Below are 22,648 nucleotides of genomic sequence, written 5' to 3'. Positions count from 1 at the left end.
GAAACTGATCTAGCTGCTTTTTTTAAGCATGATCCATCCCCACTTGAAGAAAAAATCTCAGGAGGTGAAGAAAGGTATTAGAAGCCTTCTGATAAACGCTCACCTTCCTGGAAGGGAAGTATTCAAGGAAAGGAATAATATGATGCAGGTCAATGCTGCAGAGGAAGGGATGGAAAAAAGATTGTGGGGGAAGGCTACATGAGGCAAAGAAGGTCATAAGGCAATGATAGATTTGCTAGGCCTAATAAGTGCTTTCATGGTTGACCGGAGTGCCTCGAATGTTGTCCTATGAACATGGCTTAATAGAGCTCAACATGTTAGTCCTCTTTACCTGTTGAGAGGTGGGGCTGAAAAAGGATTTGTCCGGTCTGGCAGAGGGCATCTAGTTTTTTTTAGTTGATGGGGAAATTGTGAAGGAAGGAGATTGGGTATGGGTATACATTTCATTTCAGTCCATTTTCTATAAGAATATACCAAAATTATCAAATTTCTTCTTATTCGGGAAAGAAAGAACTTGAGATGTTTTAAAATGTCAAATGTGGGAGAAACGAGAACTGACGGATTTGTCTATGGGGGCAGAGAGAGTGTTGAGTGTTTAGCTCTTGAAAATCTGGCTTTGAATTCTGGTGTATTCAACCTAGAGATGTACAGACTGTGTAAAATCTGCTATGACTGTGTTTCCTGGATCATCAGGCACCTTTCATTCCTTCGTCCATGCACAGACATATTCAATTTTTTTCATTATGCAGAAAAGTATGTAAATAATTCTATAAGAGGGTTTGCAACAATTTACATAATCTACCTTAGTATGTAACATTTAGCATATTGTCCCCCACTCCATTCCACTTTTCCCTGCGTATATTTACCAGTCTCAGCAGAAATGTACACATTTTCCTTCAAATAAGTATGCGTAAATTTTGGGAAAGTTAAAAAAAAATTAACCTAAAATTCCACAGACTCCGCACAGCCTGAGGAGATCACCCTGCAGCAGATTGCACAGGTCGGATCCTTAGAAATCCGAGCCCATTTTTGTCCATCTCAAATTTCTCCAGCATCCTTAGGGATGTCGCAGTTGCCTGACTTGGTCCGGGAGTCCACCCCCCCGCCCCCAACCCCCGGACCATGCCGCCTAACCCCTTCCCCCTCTCGTACCCACTCACACCCTCCCCGACTCATCACAACACGTCCAGCGAGCGCATTATGCCTCTAATGTGCATATTAAGCTTTCCCAGCCCCAAACAGCACATATTTAGATGTGTGCATTTTTAAAAACTCTTTTTTTCTGTAAAAAAAAAAAGTGGCAAAATGGCAGGTGATCGCTAAAGGGGCCCGGGCTGAGCGTGGCGACTCGCCGAGCTCGCGGGGGCTTGAGCGCTGGTCCGGGAGGGGCGAGCGGGGGCAGTGCTTCAGTGAGCACCAGGAGAATCCAAGTTGAGGTGGATTCACACATGTCCAAGCATCCCTACTTCAACCATGCTAGGGTGCAACCCTATGCATGTTTAGACAGAAAAAAGTCCTACAACTCCCAGCATTCCCCAGCCAGCTTTGTAGGACTTTTTTCTGTCTAAACCTGCATAGGGTTGTGCCCTGAGTACTGAATTAGTGTTGCCACCTCTGTTTTATGACAGCCTCCTCATCTTTAACAGCTGTATTATAGCAGGTTCATCATGATCCTCTACATTCTGGGAATAGCTGTAGCTATTGAATTGGGCTGGTGCAGGATGGGTGAGAATTTTGTTTCAGTTCATTTTTTATAAGAATTTAGCAAAGTTCTACAGATTTGGGAGAGAAAGAGCGTGAGATGATTATTTTTTTAATGGAAATAGGTAATTCCGGAGAAAGTGAAACTGACCGATTCACCCCTTTGTAATAAGAACCGCTGCCATGAATTGGACTCTGGAACAAATAGGAAGCCGGTGAAGCCGTTTCAAGACCAGTGTTACATGGTTGGTAAAGTGCAAACCGAATGATGATCTGGATGATCTTGTTGACCCAAAAGCTACAAATCCATAATATTCAGGTTTAATCTTTAGGATTGCTTGTTGTCTCCCCCTCCATCCCCAGAGCATTGTCAGATGGCTTGCTCATTTAACTCCAGAGTCTTTCCATGAAAGCCTCCAGTAAGTTGTTCCTAACAAACATCCTGCTGTTAAGTCCCATAAAGGAGGAACAGAAAGAAATACATTCCAGTTTTCAGTCACTGCCACAGTTATGTTTACTTCAAGCAACATCTGGAACAAGCCGTTTCACTTTAAAATGCCCCAGGAAGAAATAAATGAAAACCTTTTAGGTGAGAAGAATCCGCCAGCAATGAAGTGTATAACATTAGGCCTACAACCATGTGTGCATTTGTGTATTTATTTGATTCCAAATGGCTTTTTCTGCAAACGTAGTAGACTTAGTAGACGACAAAAAACACTATATAATCCATTTTTTAAAAAAGAGGAACACGCAACATTCTCGCACCAAGGATCAGTGCCCAAGCACCCGCACTATCTGTTGAAATGCAGACTCCAAGTACATCACTGGGGCAGAAAAATCCATTCTAATTTGCACACCTATGGCTTGCACATCTTTTTATAGGCAATCTGAATCATACCGTTAACTGTATTAGAAGCATCAGTCGTCACCTTAAATATCTTTCCTTGTTGCCTTCCAAACCAGGAAAGTTGCATCTGGAAGCTATGCATTGCCACGGGGAATGATGGACTGGGAATTCAAGTCTCCAGGACTCCCAACTGCTCTGCTTTTGGAAAAGAATACACAGTCAGCCATGTGATTGATGGGGGAGCTGCCCAGAGGTAAGTGCCCTACCAGCTTGCTTTTAAAAACCCACGGATAGGCATGGATGGGGTTATTTAGATAGTTTAGCCTGGAGGGTGATTCGTGTTGCTGGCACAACAGGTAGTGATGGCCACGAACTGGATGTTTTTTAAAAGGGGATTAGACGAATTCATGGAGGAGAAGGCTCTCAATGGCTACCACTTGTGATGGATCTATATTACCTCCAGTAACAGAGGCGGTGTCCATGTATGTACCAGTTGCTGGGGAACATGAGTGAGAAGGTGTCTTATCTGTGAGGTTCCCACAGGCAGCTGGTTGGCCACTGTGTGAACAGAATGCTGAGCTAGATAGGCTTTTGGACACATTTCAGCAAATTTCAGATTTTCAGTTGGAAAAGCCGGTGTGACTTACAGCAGAGTTGTATTAGATAGAGAAAGTGTGGCAACACAGCATTTAGCATTGGAGGCAATCAGTGCAGGCTAGAGCCAGTTTAAAAGAAGTTCAGATCAACATACTTTATTCGTGCTTTTATACACATTGTCAGAGAAGGCTGTCTAACACTGTTCAACTACAAGTACCCCCTAAAGCAGGATGTAAAAGTAAATGAAGAGAAGAAATACAGTTACTTGCTTCCTCTCTGGAGAGACTGCATGGTGCTTGCTGCAGAGGCAGAGGAAGAAGGAAGGGGAGGGAGCAGGAAATAGGAACTGATCAAGCAACAGGACATTCTCTATTGCCCCCCTAGTGTCTGGAAGCTGCAGAGTTGTTCCTATTATCCAGTACAAATGAGCATAATAATTTTGAAATTTAGCAGCACCACTGATCATGTTGGTTATATATTACCTCCACTATTACCTCTATACTAGTTGCTGGGGAACATGGGTGGGAGGGTGCTGTTGCACTCATGTCCTACTTGTGGGATTCCCACAGGCAGTTGGTTGGCTGCTGTGTGAACAGAATGCTGGACTAGATGGACCTTTGGTCGGATTCAGACTCAGTAGGGCTCTTCTTATGTTCTTATGCTCCATCCAAACTTCACCTGGCTGGGGACTGAGAGCAAACTGGTTGGGTGGGAAGGAATTGACCTCATCCCTATAGCTCGTTTCTGTGTTATTTGAGCAGGAGAGGAAACAGCAGCTATGGGGAAATGGTCTGCATGCTATCGAGGTCATTCTTGAAGGGCTGATTCAAATCTCCCTATTGTTATTTTAAAGGGATGGTCGTTTGAGCCCCGGTGATGAACTGTTAACTGTAAATGGACAATCTCTTAAAGAGCTCTCCAGCAAAGAGGCAGAGTCGCTCATCCAGTCGGCAAAGGGCTTGGTAAATTTAGTAATTGCTAACAAGGTAAGCAGGAGAATGGGGAACCACCTTGTGGCTTGCGGCGCCATCTCCTGGCTTGGGGGACCTTTGAGGAAGAGGCCCCCCATGGGTCCTTCACCTTCCCACTGCTTCCCCCGGCTCAGGCGCCCAGAGGAAAAAGGCGGACAAGTGTGCAGGCAGTGGCACCTGCTGGTCCTTCTTCTTTCCAGAGCGAGAGGTGTGGGCCAGTGGGTGGCAATGGCCAGAAGAGCAGCAGCAGGACCACAGCATTCTAGTGGTTAGTGGTGGGACCCCTCAATGGCTTTTGCAATGGCCCAACAATGCCGACCCTTGATGCTGGCCCTGATAGCACGCAAAGCTGTGGACATCCTACATTGTATTCCTTCCAGCGCCAGGCAAAGACCTTTTTATTTTCCCAGGCATTTTAGCATTTTAGCTTCCTAGAGTTTTAGCTTTGCTGTTTTAAACCTGTATTTTAAACCCCTGCATTGCTGCTAGGTTTTATTCTGGTTCTATTCTGGTTGTATTGTTATACTGTGGTTTTAATGTTTTTGTATTTTATATTGTTTTACTGTGTGCTTTTGGGTTTTAATTTTTGTGACCCTCCCAGAGACCTTCAGCTATTGGGCGGTATAGAAATGAATGAATGAATGAATGAATGAATAAATAAATAAATAAAATAACACACACTCCATCAGTGTGAGGAACATCAGGGCTTCCCACCATCTCTTTTTCCTGGCTGTGTGTTTTAACACAGCAGATGGAAATTCAAAAGGTGTAACTTCCCTCACCACTGCATCACCCCCTTTCGGAGAGAGCCTCACCTGTTGAAATTCTGCCTGCCGTATAACTGATAAAGCCATTGCTGCCAAGAAAAGAAATAAGTAATTTATTCTAGAAGAAGAAGACGACGACGACGAAATCCTGCTAGGAAAACAAAGGTGGCATCTCTACATTAATGTTGTCTTTTCCAAGCATTTAATAAAGAGGGACTGCCCAGGAAGACACAGTAACTGTCACCAAAGCGCCACCTGCTGCAGAAGAAAGGAAATTGCCGTTTGATAGCAAATCTTTGTGACAAGAGACCAGTCCCATATTTTGGGGAATGAGGCCCTCAGTGGGTCTCATCTTCCTCGTTGCTGGTGCTGCCAACGGATTGCCTGACAGGGATAGAGCTGGTGAGGAAACTGGCAGAAGCAGAAGCTGCTCCTGCCCCTTGCTGCTGTCTCCACCACGCCCTTGCCCATCCCCTCTGGGCCAGGGGGCGAATGAACAAACACATGGCAAGAGTGAAAAGAGGACTAGCAGATTCAGTGGACTCTTGGAAGTGGGCATGCTGGCCCCCAAGCAAGCGCCCGACCATGCTGACCCCTGCAAGGACCTCCAAACAAGGCTGGGCCAAATTATTTGGCCTAGCTTTTGGAGGAGGGACCCAGTGTTTTGGTGCATGGGGGTAACATTGAGGTGGCAGGGGCTACTTACAATTATACAACTGTTCAAGGGCTTAAAGAAGTATTTTTTGTCTCCTCCCGGCTTTAAAAATTGCCTGCCCGTGGCTTGACCGTGCTTTGCCGAATGCTTCGAACATGGGTCCAAGGACGTAGGGGTGTTGGAGAAACCTGCAATGGATTCAAAGGAGTTCTGATTTTTATGAATCTGATCTGGAGATTCCACAGCGGACTGACATTTTCCAAGTCATAAGGATTCCGTGGACTTGCAGACTGGTTTTTCTCTTGTTTGGGGAGCGGGGTGGGTGGGTGGGGTGGATTTGTGCTAATGCTAATTAGCACAAGTAGAATGAAGTTCTGGTTAAAAATAATCCAATTCTGTCAATGAGCAGGTGATGGAATGGAAGATGACTGACAATCTGTGAAACACAGACAGAATGGATTTAACAAAATCAGTACATCCCTTGTTCCAGTATATGCATGCAAGCTCAGAACCACCATTGACGTCTTTAAATTGTAACAGGTGTTGCTTAAGGTATCTTGGATTTCTTTCCACCCACCCATCCCCCTCCCACCCCAGGAACCTTCAGTTTGCTCACGCAGAGAACAGCCTGCTAAACAGGCTGCACAAAATGGTTTCACCCTGCAGACAAAAGCCAAATGCCAGAGGACGCGCAGTAACTCAGCCAGTAAGTTCCATGATGAAGGCAATTGCTGTATTCCACAATGGCATTTGCACTTAAGAATGGTGAAAGTGATTCACAAACATTATCTCGGTAATCCTCACAAACAACCCTGTAAGGTAGTGCAGAATAATTTTCGCGACATTGGAGATGGGACGACTGCAAATGGTGGCTAGGAATGGGCACATCTCTCCACTGTGGTTTCTCCCAGTTTCTCACTTTTCCAGTCTTAAGTTTGGTTCATCCTGAACTTTGAGAATTTTTAAAATCTTTAGCTTGGTTCACCCCAAACATTGAGAAAAACAGTTCTCATGAAAATGTGTATGTGTTTTAGCGCATGTTTCTCTTAATACATAAATTCTGGCAGGTTTGCCTAGTGTGTAATTTTTGTGCAAACAGTTTTCCTCATATAACGCATTTTGAATGTTGTTTTCACCAGTATATGCATTTTATGCACCTAATTATATGCACCTAATTTCGCACTTTCAAACCAATTCATGACCTGAAAGTCACTTATCCTGTGATTTGCACTTTTTCGAATTTTGCAATGGTGTTCTCCAGAGGAAAAAAAAGCATACAAAAATGCATATATCAGGGGAAACGTCACACAAAAATGAGAATATTAATGAAAACAACATAAAAATGTGTTATATTAGGAAAAGTGCTTGGAAGAATGTGTATATTACCATGTACGAAAATGCATGTATTCAGTGAAATGTGCACAAAAATCCACATTTTTGTGCACTTGCATGTCAATTTAAAAAAAAAAAAATGTTCAAGATGAACTGAACTTAAGACTCGAAAAATGAGAAATGGAGAGAATCTGAAATTGGCAAAATCATCCATCCCTAGTGGCTGGCAGCTGCCAGTGGGGACCTGGGAACTGCTATCTAAATTTCCAGGGCCGACCCTACCATTAGATACAGTGAGGCAGCCGCCTCAGGCAGCATATGCTGAGAGATGCAGAATGGATAGAGCCACAGGACCTGCTCTACACACTCTAAGCTCCCCTGTTGCCTCCAGGTTCATCGGAGGATATTATCCTGTTGCCAGTATTAAAATAAGATTCAGCTGCTAGTCCGGTTGGCTTTTGTACACGGAATTGGGGAGGGGTGCTATTGGGCTTTGTCTCAGGCAGCAAAATGATTTGGCCTGGTTCTTTAAATTTCCCACAATGCCCTGAAGTTACCTCACTGGTATTGTGGAAAATTAAAATGGTTGCCTGGCTCCAGAAAAGAAATTGTTATAGAGAGGGCCCAGAGTAGGCAGCAGTGGTAGACCCTGCTAGGGTTCTGGGGCATCAGTAGCTGAAAAAGGATACTGGGTGCTGATGCTGAGGCCTACTAGAGGCTCATGAAACCTTCCCTTTTACCTGCCTGCCTGAGCTGCAAGAGCAGTTTGTATATGTGTATGGGTCAAACCCTTGGCAAGGCATAGCATGTGGCTGGCAGGCTGTATTCAGCTTGGCAGGGTTGCAAGTAGCACATGTCTCCTTTTACAGCTCTGCATGACAGGCAGAAATTTGACAGGTGTAGCTCTTCCACATACCTCCATGCCAGGAAATTTACCCCTGTCGAATTTCTGTGTGTGTGTGGGGGAGCAACAGCAGCTAACAACACTTCTTCTGTTTGAAAATGTGGATTTGGAAAACAGTGTCCCTGTGGTAGAGGGTCTCTCTCTCTGTCTCTCTCTGTAGTCAGCCTTCCCCAACTTGGTGCCCTCCAGATAGAATGGATTACAAAGCCCATCTAGGGAGTTCTAGTCCAGCATATCTGGAGAGCACCAGGCTGTTCTAGTCTCTGTTTTGTCCTCTGCACTTATAATAAAATAGTGATTGTTCCATACCTTGTACTTTTTTGTTGTTGTTGTTTTTTACAGGTGTGAGTCCATACTGGATAGGGGAAATCGACAGTCCCATGGCCAAGAAATCAGCCTCCCGATACAGGCAGTCCCATTCTCTTTACAGCAACAGGAAGTCGCTCTCCCAGCAGCTGGATAGTTCGGCAGGAAGAGCTCCCATAAATGTAAGAGGAAAAGGAAATTCATCTGACGGCAGCATTAAGCCAGGGACAGCTCAGCTAGTGCCCATTTATGGCCAAAGATTTCCCTCATCACATCTTCAAACTGAATGCGCAAAGCTGTAATGAGGCTGAAGCTGAGCACGTGGAGCATCCAAGTCACCCAGTATTTCTAGCAGGGTTCAATGGCTATTAGTCATGATGGCTATGTATTATCTCCAGTGTTGGAGGCAGTATGCCTCTGTATGCCAGTTGCAGGGGAACACGTGTGGGAGGGTGCTGTTGCACTAACGTCACGCTTATGGGTTTCCCCACAGGTTTCTGGCTGACCACTGTGGCAACAGAATGCTGGACTTCATAAGCTGGGGTCCTCAATCTTTTTTGGGCCAGTGGGCACACTTGGAATTTGGAGGGAGTGTTGTGGGTGTGCACAAAAAATGGATGCCTTGTGAACTTGCTCACTGATAAAATGATGGTATCCTTCTGGACTGGCTCACAAGAACAGGACTTGGGGGCAGGGTGTTGCAGTGGCTTCAACCCTTCCTGCGGGCCCTTGCTTTAAAAGATGGACCGGGGGGGATGCCTGTTCGAGACCTTGGCCATTGGTCTATGGCAAGGCCCCCCAATGTTTTTGTGGTGGTAGTGGTAGCCACATTTGGAATGTTTACTTCGTGGAGTGGGCAATCTCACGAAATGGCTACCATGGGAGGGGGGCTTGCCCATTGACAAAATAGCTGCCGGAGTGGGTGTGGCTGGTCACACAAGGCAAACTGGTGAGACTAAAAGAAAAGTAACCTGCCCAAGAACTTAAGTGCAAGGCCGATGTGGGCTCTGAGCACCCCTCGTCTGAATCCAAATAAGGATGGCTCTGGAGGGCAGCACATCGCTTTGCAGCAGGCCAACCTCCCAGTTAGTTTTTTTTTTAAATTAAGAAAAAAAATATATCAGAAGAGGCAGGAAGCCTGGCAGACACCAAGAGAGTTGTTCATGGGCACACTGGAGACCTCAGAGATAAGGCCTTTGATCTGATTCAGTGTGGCTCTCCTTATATTCCAAGTAATTCCCAAACTGTGGGCTCTCATGAGCTCAAAGCATCCATGCACAAAGTAGGCTTGCCCACTGCAATTCTGATCAATCTAGTGCTCTGACCAGCTTTCCTTACAGTCAGCCTCCGTTTAGTGCAGTTCAGCAGTACAGCACTTACTGCTCCTACTACGAAGTTCAGAAGGACAGATGCAGTGATAAATGCAGAAGGGGAATCTTCAATTTGGGGGAGGGGGGAAGTGATTCACTTCCCATTCCCTCCCCCCATATTTTGGGGGGTAATTTGTATGAAAAATGGCACACATCCCAGAGGTGTCCCCAGCCAAGCTACCTGGAAAGTTTCAGAGGGATAGGCACAGGGGCTAGAGAGTTACGATGCTTGAAAACTAGTTTAAGGCTCTTTCATAGTGAAACATCGTGGCATTGGAAGAATGGTCATCTCACAGACCCACCCTACCCTGTTGGATTGAACTACCTGCCTAAGACTCTCTGAACGGAGGGAATTGCAGGAGGAGAACTAATAAATACATAAATAATATACTATTATAAATTATAATGATTAAACACTGATGTAATGCAAAATATACAGAAGGAAACCAGGAGAAAGCAAAGCAAGGAACAAAGACAAAAATAGGGGGATAATATCATGCACATACACACACATGCTAAAGAAATTGCAGGGTAACAGGAATTAAATTAAAATTATTTAATTTATTTTTTTCTAACTAGGGAGGAGGGAATGGATTCACTAACTAATTCTACACAAACACACACACAAACAGCAACACAGAATGACTAAGAAGTCAAAGGTTATCTCAAAGAGAAAGATTTTGCAGGAAAAAGTCCGAGAGAAGGATTGAGTTAAAGCCAAAAGAACGACATCATAAATAAGCAAAAATTGAAGCCAAGTGCCACCACCTCAGCACACAAGAACCTCTCACTTCACTTCCTACTCCCAAGATGCTAACCTATACAACTGAGAGAAAATGGAAGACAGCAAGAATATTATTGAAACACTCAATAGAACTCAATTCTTCCCCCAAAGCCCAGTGATTGGAGCCCCTGGTAAAAATTTGCCCATGCATTAGAAGGTAGACATATATCAGTCATTCATCTGCAGTCTCTCCCTCCCTCACTCCATTCAGTGTTTTAAAGAAATGAAACTAAACGTTTCTATTTGCAAGAGACATAACATCTCCGCATCTCCCATGTCTCTGAAATATGAGTTGGTAGAGACTCCTTGTTCAGTTCCAGCTTTAGTTCTGGGTTCCAGCTTTAGTTCTGGGTGGGTTTGGAGGGAAGCCTGTTTCACCTTGGGAAGCACCAGAACTGGACCAAAGTGGCCCAATGCTGCTCAGGCTTCAGGCTTTGTCCAATTTGGTGGCTGCAATTTCAGTGGGCCGTGAATCCATCCTGCGTTTCAGTCAAACCCAGCCAGAACTCTAAAGGAGCTATCCAAGGTGCAGAACCTATTTCTGGGATAGGGTCTGGCACCTTGGATCGCTCCTTTAGAGTTCTGGCTGGTTCTGACTGAAACCCAGAATGGATTCACAGACCCACTGAGACTGGAGCCACCAGCCTCCATGGTGCACATCCCCAAATAATACACACACAGAGATGGATCAATACAGCTGCTTGAATTTTTAGACTGTCCTTGGGGGTGTAGCTACGGGGACTGTAACGATGGCCACCTGCCCCTCAAAATTTACCACTTCACCACTGGATAGCATCAAGTGGCGTTACATTACATCAACCCTGCCTGCCTGTTGCTTTTGTGTTTCAAATGCAGCCCCTTTCCAGGTCCTCTCGATCACTAAGTACAGCCCAGCTGATGCAGGCATCATGTGGCTTGCAGGCTTCTGTGATCTCCAATATCGTCTTAATGAAAGGCCAAGGGAAGGTGAGATGCTTCGCTTTAGGATTATGGTACGGGTGGGTGTGTTGCGGACGGTTCCCGAAGCAGTATATGTGAACAGACACACAGTTTTCCTTCAGGATTCCTACTTCTCTTAATTTTGCGACGCAATTCTCCAATCAAAAAAAGTGTATAGGAACGCATATGCTAGGAGAAAGTGTGCACAAGCAGGTATCTGTTAATGAAAATGCCGTACAAAAATGCATTTTGTCAGGAACAGAGATGTGAAGGCCTGGGTACGAAAAATACAGACAACATGGGTAAAAAATCTGAATAAATTAGGGGAAAATGTTTCCCCCCTCCCCCCCCCCAGGATTGCGGGGGAACTGGGGGGATGTTTTCCCCTTTTCAGAGGGTTCTCCAAGCCTTCTCATCTCTAGTCAGGAAAAATGGTTTGCAGGAAAAACAAAAGTATATGAGGCAAAATATGTGGACGTCTAGTTGTGCACAAAAGGGGGCCGTGAATGGCCTGTATACACAACACCTGTATTCTTGCATATATGGGCCATTCACAGCCTCCTTTTGTACACAACTAGATATGCACATATTTTGTGAGTGCCATTTTTTCGTAAAATGGCCCTTGTGGTGCTCGCTGTCAGCTCCCGGGTGAGTATGGGCAGCTTGGTGAGGGGGGGGAGCACTGATCTAGTGGAGCGTGAGCGGGGGCAGGGGCTGGGCAGGTGCCTGGCAAAACTGGGTGGAGGCGGCGGCGCCCATCCATCCCTAATCAGGATGTGCATTCAAATGTTTTCTGGATTGTATATCACAATGTACATTCAAATACTTGGAAAGTTCCTCAATCTCCACTGCATTGCACTCACCGTGATGTGCATTTGAGTGCATTTCTCCATCCTTGCTCAAACCCCACTTAAACATGACTAGAGGAAGATTGTGGTAATTTTGCATTCCATTTGTTCACTTTTACCATAGAGATGGGAGCACAGAGACAGTGCATTTCCTTTTTAAGTTCTTGAGGTTGATTTCTTGGTAAGGTGGAGCTGAAACAAGTTTCTTAACTGCTGCTGTTTTTATAAATACCTTTGTTCAGTTACAGTAAGCCACTTTGGACCTTGTGGTGGAAAAACCAGGTCAAAATCTAAATAAGAAATACACACATATTTCAGGCAGCCCCAATATTTCTGGCGCGATCTGCTCTGTTTATGTTTTGCCAGGCAGGCACAGGAGTCTTTCTGTGAACTGTCAAATAATTGGTTAGGATTCAAGCTTTAATTGGTAGATTTATCAACTAAAGTTGATTTAATTGAGTTAATTAATTGGTGGGAATCAATTTCAATAGTTAAACGCAGTTTAAGGGCACACTGTTCTTTGAGGCTGTTTTGGTTCCAGTGTTTTACTGTGGCACACATAATGAGATATTTGTAATATGCACAGCTATTTTCATTCAGTTGGCCAAGCAGTTGAAAACAAGGAGGCTGATATTAATCAGATAAAGTGCCCTCTGTGCCTTCCTCTTAGGGGCTGGGTTTCAGCATTGTAGGTGGTCAAGATAGCATTTATGGCCCCATCGGCATATATGTGAAGACAATCTTTCCTGGGGGAGCTGCTGCTGCAGATGGAAGACTGCAAGAAGGTGAGAGAACTTTGTCCATGTATATACAAATCGGGCCTTGACAATTTAGCCTGAGAAGAGAAGACTAAGGGGAGACATGCCTGTGGTCTTCAAATCATAGAATCATAGAAACATAGGATTGGAAGGGGCCTACAAGACCATCGAGTCCAACCCCCTGCTCAGTGCAGGAAGCCTGATTCTCAGGCGGTCTCCCATCCAAGTACTAACCAGGGCTGACCCTGCTTAGCTTTCAAGATCAGACGGGATCAGGCGCATCCAGCCCTTTGCTCGTCATACCTGAAGGTATTAGGTGAAGGGCACAGAACAGGTTACCCCCCCACATACACACACTGGGATCTCTGCAAACCAGATGATGTCAGTGGGTGTGGCTATGCCCATTGATGTCACTGCCCTGCCCTTGCCCATTTTTCCTTTGAGCTGCGAGAGGCAAGGAGAAAGGGTTTTGGCTGGTACTGGGCATGCCAGCCTAGTCCCAAGCTTCGTGGACTGTGCATCATCCCCATAGGGGTGGTGTGCAGTGTGCCAATGGACTCAGCCAGTGCTGAAAAGAACAGCTGCTGCTCCTAGCACTGGCCAAATCCCCCACCCCTGCATTCTCCATTCTTCACATTTCTCTGAATTTTGCGATGCCATTCACGCTCAAAACATGTACCCAAATGCATTTAAATATGTATTTAAAGATGAATGGGACATTGTACATTGATGCAGAAATGGGATGCAAAATTGAAATAGACTGGGAAAAGACTGATCTGTCCTTCCCTACCTTAAAACAAGAATCTAACAACTGGGCAGCCATGTGTTGTGGGGATGGGGGAGAATCTTGGTGTATGGGTGTGTAATGCATCTTGTTTGGGCGTGGTTTGCTGATTTAAGTGAGCAAATGCTGATTTAAGTGAGCAAATCCTGAAAAAGAACAATAGTTTGGAATTTTGGGTTGACTGTGGGAGAAATGGTGATCACTACAAAAGTTCGGAATGGCTAACAAGATCTTTTCTTTCAATTTCACAGGGGATGAAATCCTGGAGCTGAATGGAGAATCGATGCATGGACTCACCCATTATGAAGCGTTGCAGAAATTCAAGGTTGCATCCCTACGCGATGCCCCTCTCTTTTTATGCACATCGCACCCAGAACCATGTTCTGAGTGAACATGGCTGATGATCCTTCCTTGTTTCTGACAGGCCAAGAAAGGTCTTCTCACACTCACGGTCCGAACGAGCCTCAGCACTCCACATTTGGCAGCCAGCTATTTATCATCCCATCTCTGCCGTTCGCTAAGCACTAGCATGTGCATTACCAAGGAAACCAGCTCCTTCAGCTCAGAGAGTGCCACTTTCCCCTTGAATGCTGCCAACCCCAATGACAGGATCATTATGGAAGTTTCCTTAAATAAAGGTCAGTGTTTGGGATGGACAGATCTGTCAGTTTTAGTTCCATTCAGTCTTGCATTTTCCCAACCTTAGGTTCAGTTTGGCCTGATTCTACAGTAATGTATGAATTTTAGTTTTAAAAGTCTGTATGAAAATGTTTATATACATTTTGGGGTACTTTTCCCCTAATATCTAGATTTTTATGTGCACTTTTTCAAAATGTATGCAGTTTTGCAAGCTCTTTGCTCTATATTTATTTATTTTATTTGTGCCCCGCTGTTCTACCAAAAAAATGGTACTCAACGCAGCTTAAAAAGGTAAAGGTGTCCCCAACCAGTCGTGTCCGACTCTAGGGTGCGGTGCTCATCCCCGTTTCTAAGCCGAAGAGCCAGCGCTGTCCGAAGACGCTTCCGTGGTCATGTGGCCGGCATGACTGAACACCGAGGTGCACGGAATGCTGTTACCTTTCCCGCCGAGGCGGTACCTATTTATCGACTTGCAATTTCTTGCTTTCAAACTGCTAGGTTGGCAGGAGCTGGGACTGAAGACGGGAGCTCACTCTGTCACGCAGCAGTCGGGTCTCGAACTGCTGACCTGCCGACCTTCCGGTCTGCAGTTCAGCATCTTAACCACTAAGCCACCGCGGCCCCTCAACGCAGCTTACAGAACCATTAAAATTGATTAAAACAATACAATAAAATGCAATAAATTTTTCTGTAAAATTACAGAAAAAATATTATTAAAAACACCACTCAACCTGGCCAGACCCACTTACCTATTAAAGACCTTCTTGAATGAAGCAGTCTTTGCCTGCTGAGAGAAGGACATCAAAGAGGGAGCAAACCTAGCCTCCCTTGGGAGGCTAATAATATGTTGATTTCATAATAAATGTAATAATACGTTTCCCGGTGTTATGTTTCCTATTGCGTGCATTTTTGTATGCACTTTTCCATAGGGAATGGATTTTGTGCACATTCTCGAGCGCTAAAATCAGGAAAGTGCAAATTTCAGTGCACAACTCTGTTCTGATACTTGCTGGTTTGGTAAATGCAAATCTGATAAACTTGCATAAAAATCAGAACAACTTTCTCATACACCCCTAGTGAGCATTAAAAGTTACTCAGCAGTGTGGAATAGAATGTGCCGCTCCAGTTTTCTTTAGAAGGTTTTGCTCAAATTGGTCCTCTCCATTTTGTGTGCCCATCTTTTGGTCCAAAAACAAATTTCAGAACCCCTGGTCTACTAAGACAGGGTCTTTAAAAGAGAAGGAAAATGTGGACAGATGGAAGGAAGCATCTTCAGTCTTCACAAAGGGGAGAAAAATATTAGTTTATTATAGCACAATCCAATGCATATCTACTCAGAAGTAAGAACATAAGAAGAGTCATGCTGGATCAGATATAAGTCCATCTAACCCAGCATCCCTCCTCCCACCAAGTGTCAGATAATAATGTGGACACACCATGGGTTTCAGAGGCAATATGCCTATGTACACCAGTTCCCGGGAAGCACAATCAGGTGGGTGCTGTTACTTGGGGGGTTCTCACAGGCAGCTGATTGGCCACTGTGTGAACACAATGCTGTATAAGATGGATCTTGGCCTGATCCAGCAGGGCTCTTCTTATGTTCTTAAAAGGATGTCACATCATGCTTTTCCAGTGCAACGTGTTAGTGGGCGGGGGGGAAGGGCTCCTGAATGAACAGCTGCCATTTTCAACAGCAGCCCCATGCTCATTTTCACTTAGGGCCATGCCAGGTCCAGGTTTTGTGGGACCTTTGAGCAAGATGCCCTCGTGAACTCCTCTTCACTTTCCTGCCATCACCACTGCCAAGTCAACTGTCCTGTCTCTCTCTGGGCTCAATCTGGTCCAGGTTTTGTGGGACCTTTGAGCAAGATGCCCTCGTGAACTCCTCTTCACTTTCCTGCCATCACCACTGCCAAGTCAACTGTCCTGTCTCTCTCTGGGCTCACTCTGCATCACTCCCCAGAAGGAGAGGGCAAGGTGAGTGGATGCTGCTGCTGCTCCTCCTTGCTCTTGCTGCTGCTTAAACACCTGGAGAGTGCAGGTGAAAAGGTAGCAAGGGGAAAGAGGAACATGACCAGAGGATTGGCAACAGCCCTCTAGCTGGTGTGTGGGCCTCAGCAGGTGCCCAGCAATGCCAGTCCTGGATGCCAGCTAGGGATGCGCAAATCAGCAAAAGCCCAGCTTGCCAAAGCTCTCTGAATTCCATCTCGAGGCTCGTTCTGACTCCAGTCCATATCAGATTGCGAGCTTTGTTTTTTTTTTCCCCCTCTTTGCTGTATTTCCGTGCGTATGTTTCCAAACGTACGCATCAGCTGTGCACAACGTTGAAACGTGACATCCTTCTTCCTCTGATTAAAGTGTATTCATGCACATTTTTTCATGCACATGTTTAAATTTTTGGCATGCCGTCGAACACAATTTCTTGGGTCCGTGAATCACACGGAAAGCTCGGAAATGTACTGACTTCGGACGCAGGTTGCATCAGAGTCAGTGTTTGGTCCAGAAGTGCGAACTGGGTAAATCCTGATCAAAACCAAACTGAAACAAATTTCTCATCCATTCATAATGCCAGCCCTGATGTCTAGTTCCAGCACGAGATGGGATATTTGAAAGAGACAATGTGTATGCGTGTGGGGAAAAGCGGAACATTTAGAAGGAAACGGAAAGAAGTTATTCTATTTTTCACAAGTTGAATCCAGTGACTGATGGGTGGATCATATAATTGTTTTAATGTTTAATGGCTCATTTTTGTTTTGTATCTTTCTATTTCCCCCAGAGGCTGGTGTGGGTTTAGGCATTGGATTATGCAGCATCCCTTATTTCCAGTGCATTTCAGGAATATTCATCCATGCCCTCTCTCCAGGCTCTGTGGCTCATATGGATGGAAGGCTCAGGTACGTCAAGAGTTAATGGCTTCAGCAGCATATTGTTATGCTCACCCCACGTCCCTGAAGGGTGAGATGTTTTGGGGCTGCAGTGCTTACAGAGCCCAGACTCCTCTCTCTGACTGTCTGTCTTTCTCAGTCTGACTCAAAACCAGAGCCTTCTTTGCACACAGATGCCTGGATTACAATTTCCTTTGCTGGCAGGTGATGGTACTCTCTTTTATGATGCCTCACATCCCCCCAAATGGTCCTCTGTCAAGAAGCAATTGGCGGTTAGTTCCCATAGCAACGTTATTACTTGTATTTGCCTAACAAAGGGAAGTGCTAGGCCAAACCTGTCCGTCTGGTTTGCCCAACCTGAAACAGTCCTTCTCCTGTCCAAGTCCCTATCTATCTATCTATCTATCTATCTATCTATCTATCTGTTATGTGTGCGAGTGTGTGTGTGTGTGTGTGTGTGTGAGAGAGAGAGAGAGAGAGAGAGAGAGATCTATTAAAAGGAGGTTGCTGAAAGACTATAGCTAAAAATTAATAAATGGAGAAATCCAATTATAATACAGGAAGAGAGGCAATGGGGTGGGAGAAATGTGAAAGACAAACCCAGGAGTCCAGAATTCACAGGCAGTGCAATGAGAATCAATACCAGTTGTCTCTCAAGTGTCAAGGATTAGGACATGTCTACATTACTTTTATAAGTAAATATAAGGGATATAAGGGATATATTCATATCCCTTATGAATATACAGTGGAGGTGAGGAATAGTTTTCAGGGATTAGACCTGATAGACAGAGTGCCTGAGGAACTATGGACGTAAGAGACAAGAAGGCCTTCTTAAATGAACAATGCAAAGAAATCGAGGAAAACAACAGAATGGGAAAGACTAGAGATCTCTTCAAGAAAATTGGAGATCTCAAGGGAACGTTTTGTGCAAAGATGGGCATGATAAAGGACAAAGAAGGCAGGGACCTAACAGAAGCAGATGAGATTAAGAACAGGTGGAAAGAATACACAGAAGAACTATACAGGAAAGATCTGAATGTCCCTGATAGCCATGATAGTGCGGTCACTGAACTTGAGCTGGACATCCTCGAGAGTGAAGTCAAGTGGGCCTTAGGAAGCATTAGTAACAACAAAGCTAGCGGAGATGACAGTATTCCAGCTGAGCGATTTAAAATCCTAAAAGATGTTGCTGTTAAAGCGCTGCACTCAATATGCCAACAAATTTGGAACACTCAACAATGGCCACAAGACTGGAAAAGGTCAGTTTACATTCCAATTCCAAAGAAGGGCAACGCCAAAGAGTGTTCAAACTACTGCACAATTGCGCTCATTTCACATGCCAGCAAGGGGATGCTAGGAGTGCACGAAAGCCACTTACCTGGTCTCGCAGCTTTTCACAGTGGAGGGGAGGCGCTTCGCTGCTCTCCCCCCGAAGTTCAGGCCGGGGGGGAGGCTTCCTGCCTTGCCCGGCCGAAATTCAGGCCGGGGAGGAGGCGCCTCGCCTCGCCCAGCCGCGAAATAAAAAGTAAAAAAAAAAAAACGCCCCCGTGATAGGCTACGTGACGATTAACGTAGCCTATCACGGCTAGATCTGCAAAGTCAGCCGTGATAGGCTACGTAAATCATCACGTAGCCTATCATGGGTGACTTTAAAAAAAAACAAAACGCGTACGCAAATAGCGTTGCCCTTATTTTCGCCGTAGTCTACGTAATCTTTACGTAGACTACAGTGACCAAATAAGGAACGTGAATGGCGGCTCCCTATGGGGGCCGCCATTAGCCGTACGCGCTTTTTTTTTTAAAGTCACCCGTGATAGGCTACGTGACGATTTATGTAGCCTATCACGGCTGACTTTGCAAATCTAGCCGTGATAGGCTACGTTAATCGTTACGTAGCCTATCACGGGGGCGTTTTTTTTTTTTTTTACTTTTATTGGAATGGCGGTGGCGGCAGCCGGTCGAAAGACCGGCTACCGCCCCCGCCCCTGACGAAGACCCGACGAACCGTCGCCGGGACCCGCCGCCGGGAGGGACATTCGGGAAAGGTAAGTCCCGTCCCGGGGGGGGTGCGTTGGGTGGGGGGGTGCGGAGAATTTCTCCCCGAAACTTCTTCGGGGGGCCGAACACATTGGCGCTCGGCCCCCCGAAGTTTCGGGGAGAAATTCTCCGCCAACCCTAGGTGATGCTCAAAATCCTACAAGCTAGGCTTCAGCAGTATGCGAACCGAGAACTACCGGAAGTACAAGCTGGGTTTTAAAGAGGCAGAGGAACTAGAGATCAAATCGCCAACATTCACTGCATCATGGAGAAAGCAAGAGAATTCCAGAAAAACGTCTATTTCTGCTTCATTGACTACACTAAAGCCTTTGATTGTGTGGATCACAACAAACTGTGGCAAATTCTTAAAGTGATGGGAGTACCAGACCACCTTACCTGTCTTCTGAGAAACCTGTACGAGGGTCAAGAAGCAACAGTCAGAACCAGACATGGAACAACCGAGTGGTTCAAAATTGGGAAAGGAGTACGACAAGGCTGCATATTGTCGCCCTGCTTATTTAACTTATATGCAGAGTACATCATGAGAAATGCCAGGTTGGATGAATCAGAGGTCGGAATTAAGATTGCCGGGAGAATTATCAACAACCTCAGATATGCAGACGATACCACCCTAATGGCAGAAAGCGAAGAGGATCTAAAGAGTCTCTTGTTGAGGGTGAAAGAGGAGAGTGCAAAAGCTGGTTTGAAACTCAACATTAAAAAAACTAAGATCATGGCATCTGGCCCCATCACTTCCTGGCATATAGAAGGGGAAGAAATAGAAGCAGTGACAGATTTTACTTTCTTGGGCTCCAAGATCACCACAGACGTTGACTGTAGCCATGAAATTAAAAGACGCTTGCTCCTTGGGAGGAAAGCTATGGCAAACCTAGACAGCATAGTAAGAAGCAGAGACATCACCTTGCCAACAAAGGTCCATCTAATCAAAGCTATGGTTTTCCCAGTAATAATGTATGGCTGTGAGAGCTGGACTATAAGGAAGGCTGAGCACCGAAGAATTGATGCTTTCGAACTATGGTGCTGGAGAAGACTGTTACGAGTCCCCTGGACTGCAAGGAGGTCAAATCAGTCCATCCTAAAGGAAATCAACCCTGAGTGCTCATTGGAAGGACACATACTGAAGCTGAAGCTCCAATATTTTGGCCACCTAATGCGAAGAGAAAACTGTCTGTAAAAGACCCTGATGCTGGGAAAGACTGAAGGCAAAAGGAGAAGGGGACGGCAGAGGATGAGATGGCTAGATAGCATCACCAATGCAATGAATATGAACTTGAGCATGCTCCGGGAGAGAGCGCAGGATAGGAAGGCCTGGCGTGCTATGGTCCATGGGGTCACGAAGAGTCGAACATGACTGAACGACTGAACAACAACAACATTACTTTTACGCTTGAGGTTTGGACAGGAGAGGGTTAATGGAACTGGAGACTGCCCTGGCAAAGCTGCCAAGTACTTTCCTTTTGTTAGGGCGATTGGTTGATTAGTTGGCCTACAATGATCTGAAAATAGCTGGAGGCTGGAGGCTCTTCTTGAGGGTTGAGAGCTGTTTTGGCCAAAGGACATGCCTTTATTTTCACCCATCCACCCTTTAGCTAGAGGGAGGGGGCAAGGTGACTGTGCAATAAGAAGACTGCAGTTTGAGACAGACAGAAAAAAGACGGAGACACAGAGAGCTGAGTTTGGGCTCTGTTGGCATCTTAAGGTGCTGGATGTCTTCCTAGAGATCTAATGTGGCAGCACTGGACTCTGGCTAAGTGCTGGTGTTGAGGCTGCCTGCTTCCACCCATGCCAGGGGTGGGGAACCTGTAGCCATCTAGATGTTGTTGCATTCCAAATCCATCAGCCCCAGCCAGCATGGCCAATGGTCAGGGATGCTGGGAGTTGATCTGTAGTCCAACAACATCTGGAAAGCTGCAAGTTCCCCACCATTGACCTTTGTACACAATTTCCCCTAAGACGCATAATTGTTGTACGCCTTTTTTTTTTTTTTTGATGGCAGAACTGCATTACAAAATTCAGAAAAGTACGAATATCCAAAGGATAACTGAGTTCCAGTTCTCATATTCATTTGGGAACTGCAAACAAGGTAGGTTCGTATTAAATACGAACTGAACGGGTTTCTCCCCCATCATCTTAAAGAACAAATATTAGAAAATGCCAAGCCCAAGAGGCTTCCAGTGAACTCCTTCCAAACGAAACCAAACTTGGCAGCACTGCACCGCTGGGACTTCCCACAGCTTGGAGAGTTAGGGTGCACCTGACACTGGAGTTAGCAATGGGAATGTGTTTTCTTGAAGAGGAACTGGGAGCTGGTGTGTGACTGAGCTAACCCTTGTCCAACCCAGCAGGGTGACAAACTTCAGCCTCTTAGAATCATAGTATAGTAGCGTTGCAAGGAGTCTATAAGACCACCGAGTCTTAACAGTTACCAATTTCTTTCTAGAAACAAAAATACACTTGGGGCATAAAATATCCTGAGTATCAATTAATTTTACCATTGGAGTGTCTTCATGTCCTGAACACAAGCAACATCGTGGAATGTAAAAACATCCCATGGGCTTTTCCATAGAAAACCAGGGAAAGCAGGCTTAAGTACGCTGGGTGTCAGCTGGTTGGTACAAGCCATGGGATCTCATTTGGGGAACATTTACCTCACCAGAGACAGATTTCATAGGGGGGTAAGAAAATGACCCCAAAACATATTTGTGTATATTTTTAGGATTGTTGGATAAGAGCTAAAGTAGAAGGAAAAACAGCAACATTCCTAGAGAAAAAGAATGGAGGCCATGTGTCAGCAATGCCAGCAGGGATAAATAGGTCTTGGAGTAGAAAAACAAATGGAAGACTTCAGAAAAGTAGTGAAGGACAAATCCTCGTCCAAAAGAGTCTCTTCACACAAAAGACACATCTTTTAAAGATCCACAAAGCAACCATTGTCAAGCCCAGTCAACTGGCATTTTGAAATAAATAATGTGTACATTTTATAATTATATTATTGCATAATTGTGTTAACCTTCTGTTTACAAATGCAAGGGTTAAGTGTAGCACAAATATGGACTAACTGTTTTAGTTCTTCAGATACTTTAATAAATTAGCAGGAGCTTTTGTGGGTTACAATCCACTTCATCAGATGCTGTAAGTGGAACTGGAGGCTTTGAGTCTGAAAAGACAGTAAACAGGCAGCAAGCATTCCGTTTTCTTAAAGCAACAGTTACAAACCACAAGGAGGGCTAGCCTAAGAGTCTTTATAATGTGCATAGGAACCATAGTCCCTACTGAGTCCCTGATTAACACAGTCAAATTTGTTTATCACCTCTTGTTCTGCAATCTCATGTTCCAAGTGAGCCCCTGATTTCAGTTTCTTTAGAACTGCCACCCTGAAATCCTTCATGGTATGTCCAGAGAGGTTAAAGGGTTCACTTTGTAATATAACTAGCTGAATGAAAAGTGGCAAATAAGCAAGCTAAATTGGGCTGGTTGTGCCATGAAGAGCTTACACAGCATTG

General features: G+C 45.1%; 1 protein-coding gene across 1 annotated transcript in view; it reads left to right on the top strand.

The window, feature by feature from the left end:
- Positions 1-22,648, top strand: part of IL16 (interleukin 16) — a 56,864-nt gene that overhangs the window by 4,133 nt on the left and 30,083 nt on the right. Inside the window, exons 2-10 of the mRNA XM_084817248.1 lie at positions 2,665-2,801; positions 3,999-4,131; positions 6,136-6,244; positions 8,117-8,262; positions 11,090-11,200; positions 12,692-12,806; positions 13,815-13,888; positions 13,988-14,201; positions 16,979-17,096. Of these exons, the coding sequence (XP_084673374.1) occupies positions 2,665-2,801; positions 3,999-4,131; positions 6,136-6,244; positions 8,117-8,262; positions 11,090-11,200; positions 12,692-12,806; positions 13,815-13,888; positions 13,988-14,201; positions 16,979-17,096 (1,157 nt within the window). The remainder of the gene's footprint in view (positions 1-2,664; positions 2,802-3,998; positions 4,132-6,135; positions 6,245-8,116; positions 8,263-11,089; positions 11,201-12,691; positions 12,807-13,814; positions 13,889-13,987; positions 14,202-16,978; positions 17,097-22,648) is intronic.

This window comes from Heloderma suspectum, chromosome 11 (assembly GCF_057233095.1).
Source record: "Heloderma suspectum isolate Gila_16-S chromosome 11, 16-S_ref, whole genome shotgun sequence".
Lineage (NCBI taxonomy): Eukaryota > Metazoa > Chordata > Lepidosauria > Squamata > Helodermatidae > Heloderma > Heloderma suspectum.
The sequence above is the reverse complement of the archived record's forward strand: the minus strand, read 5'-3'. Positions and strand labels throughout refer to the sequence as shown.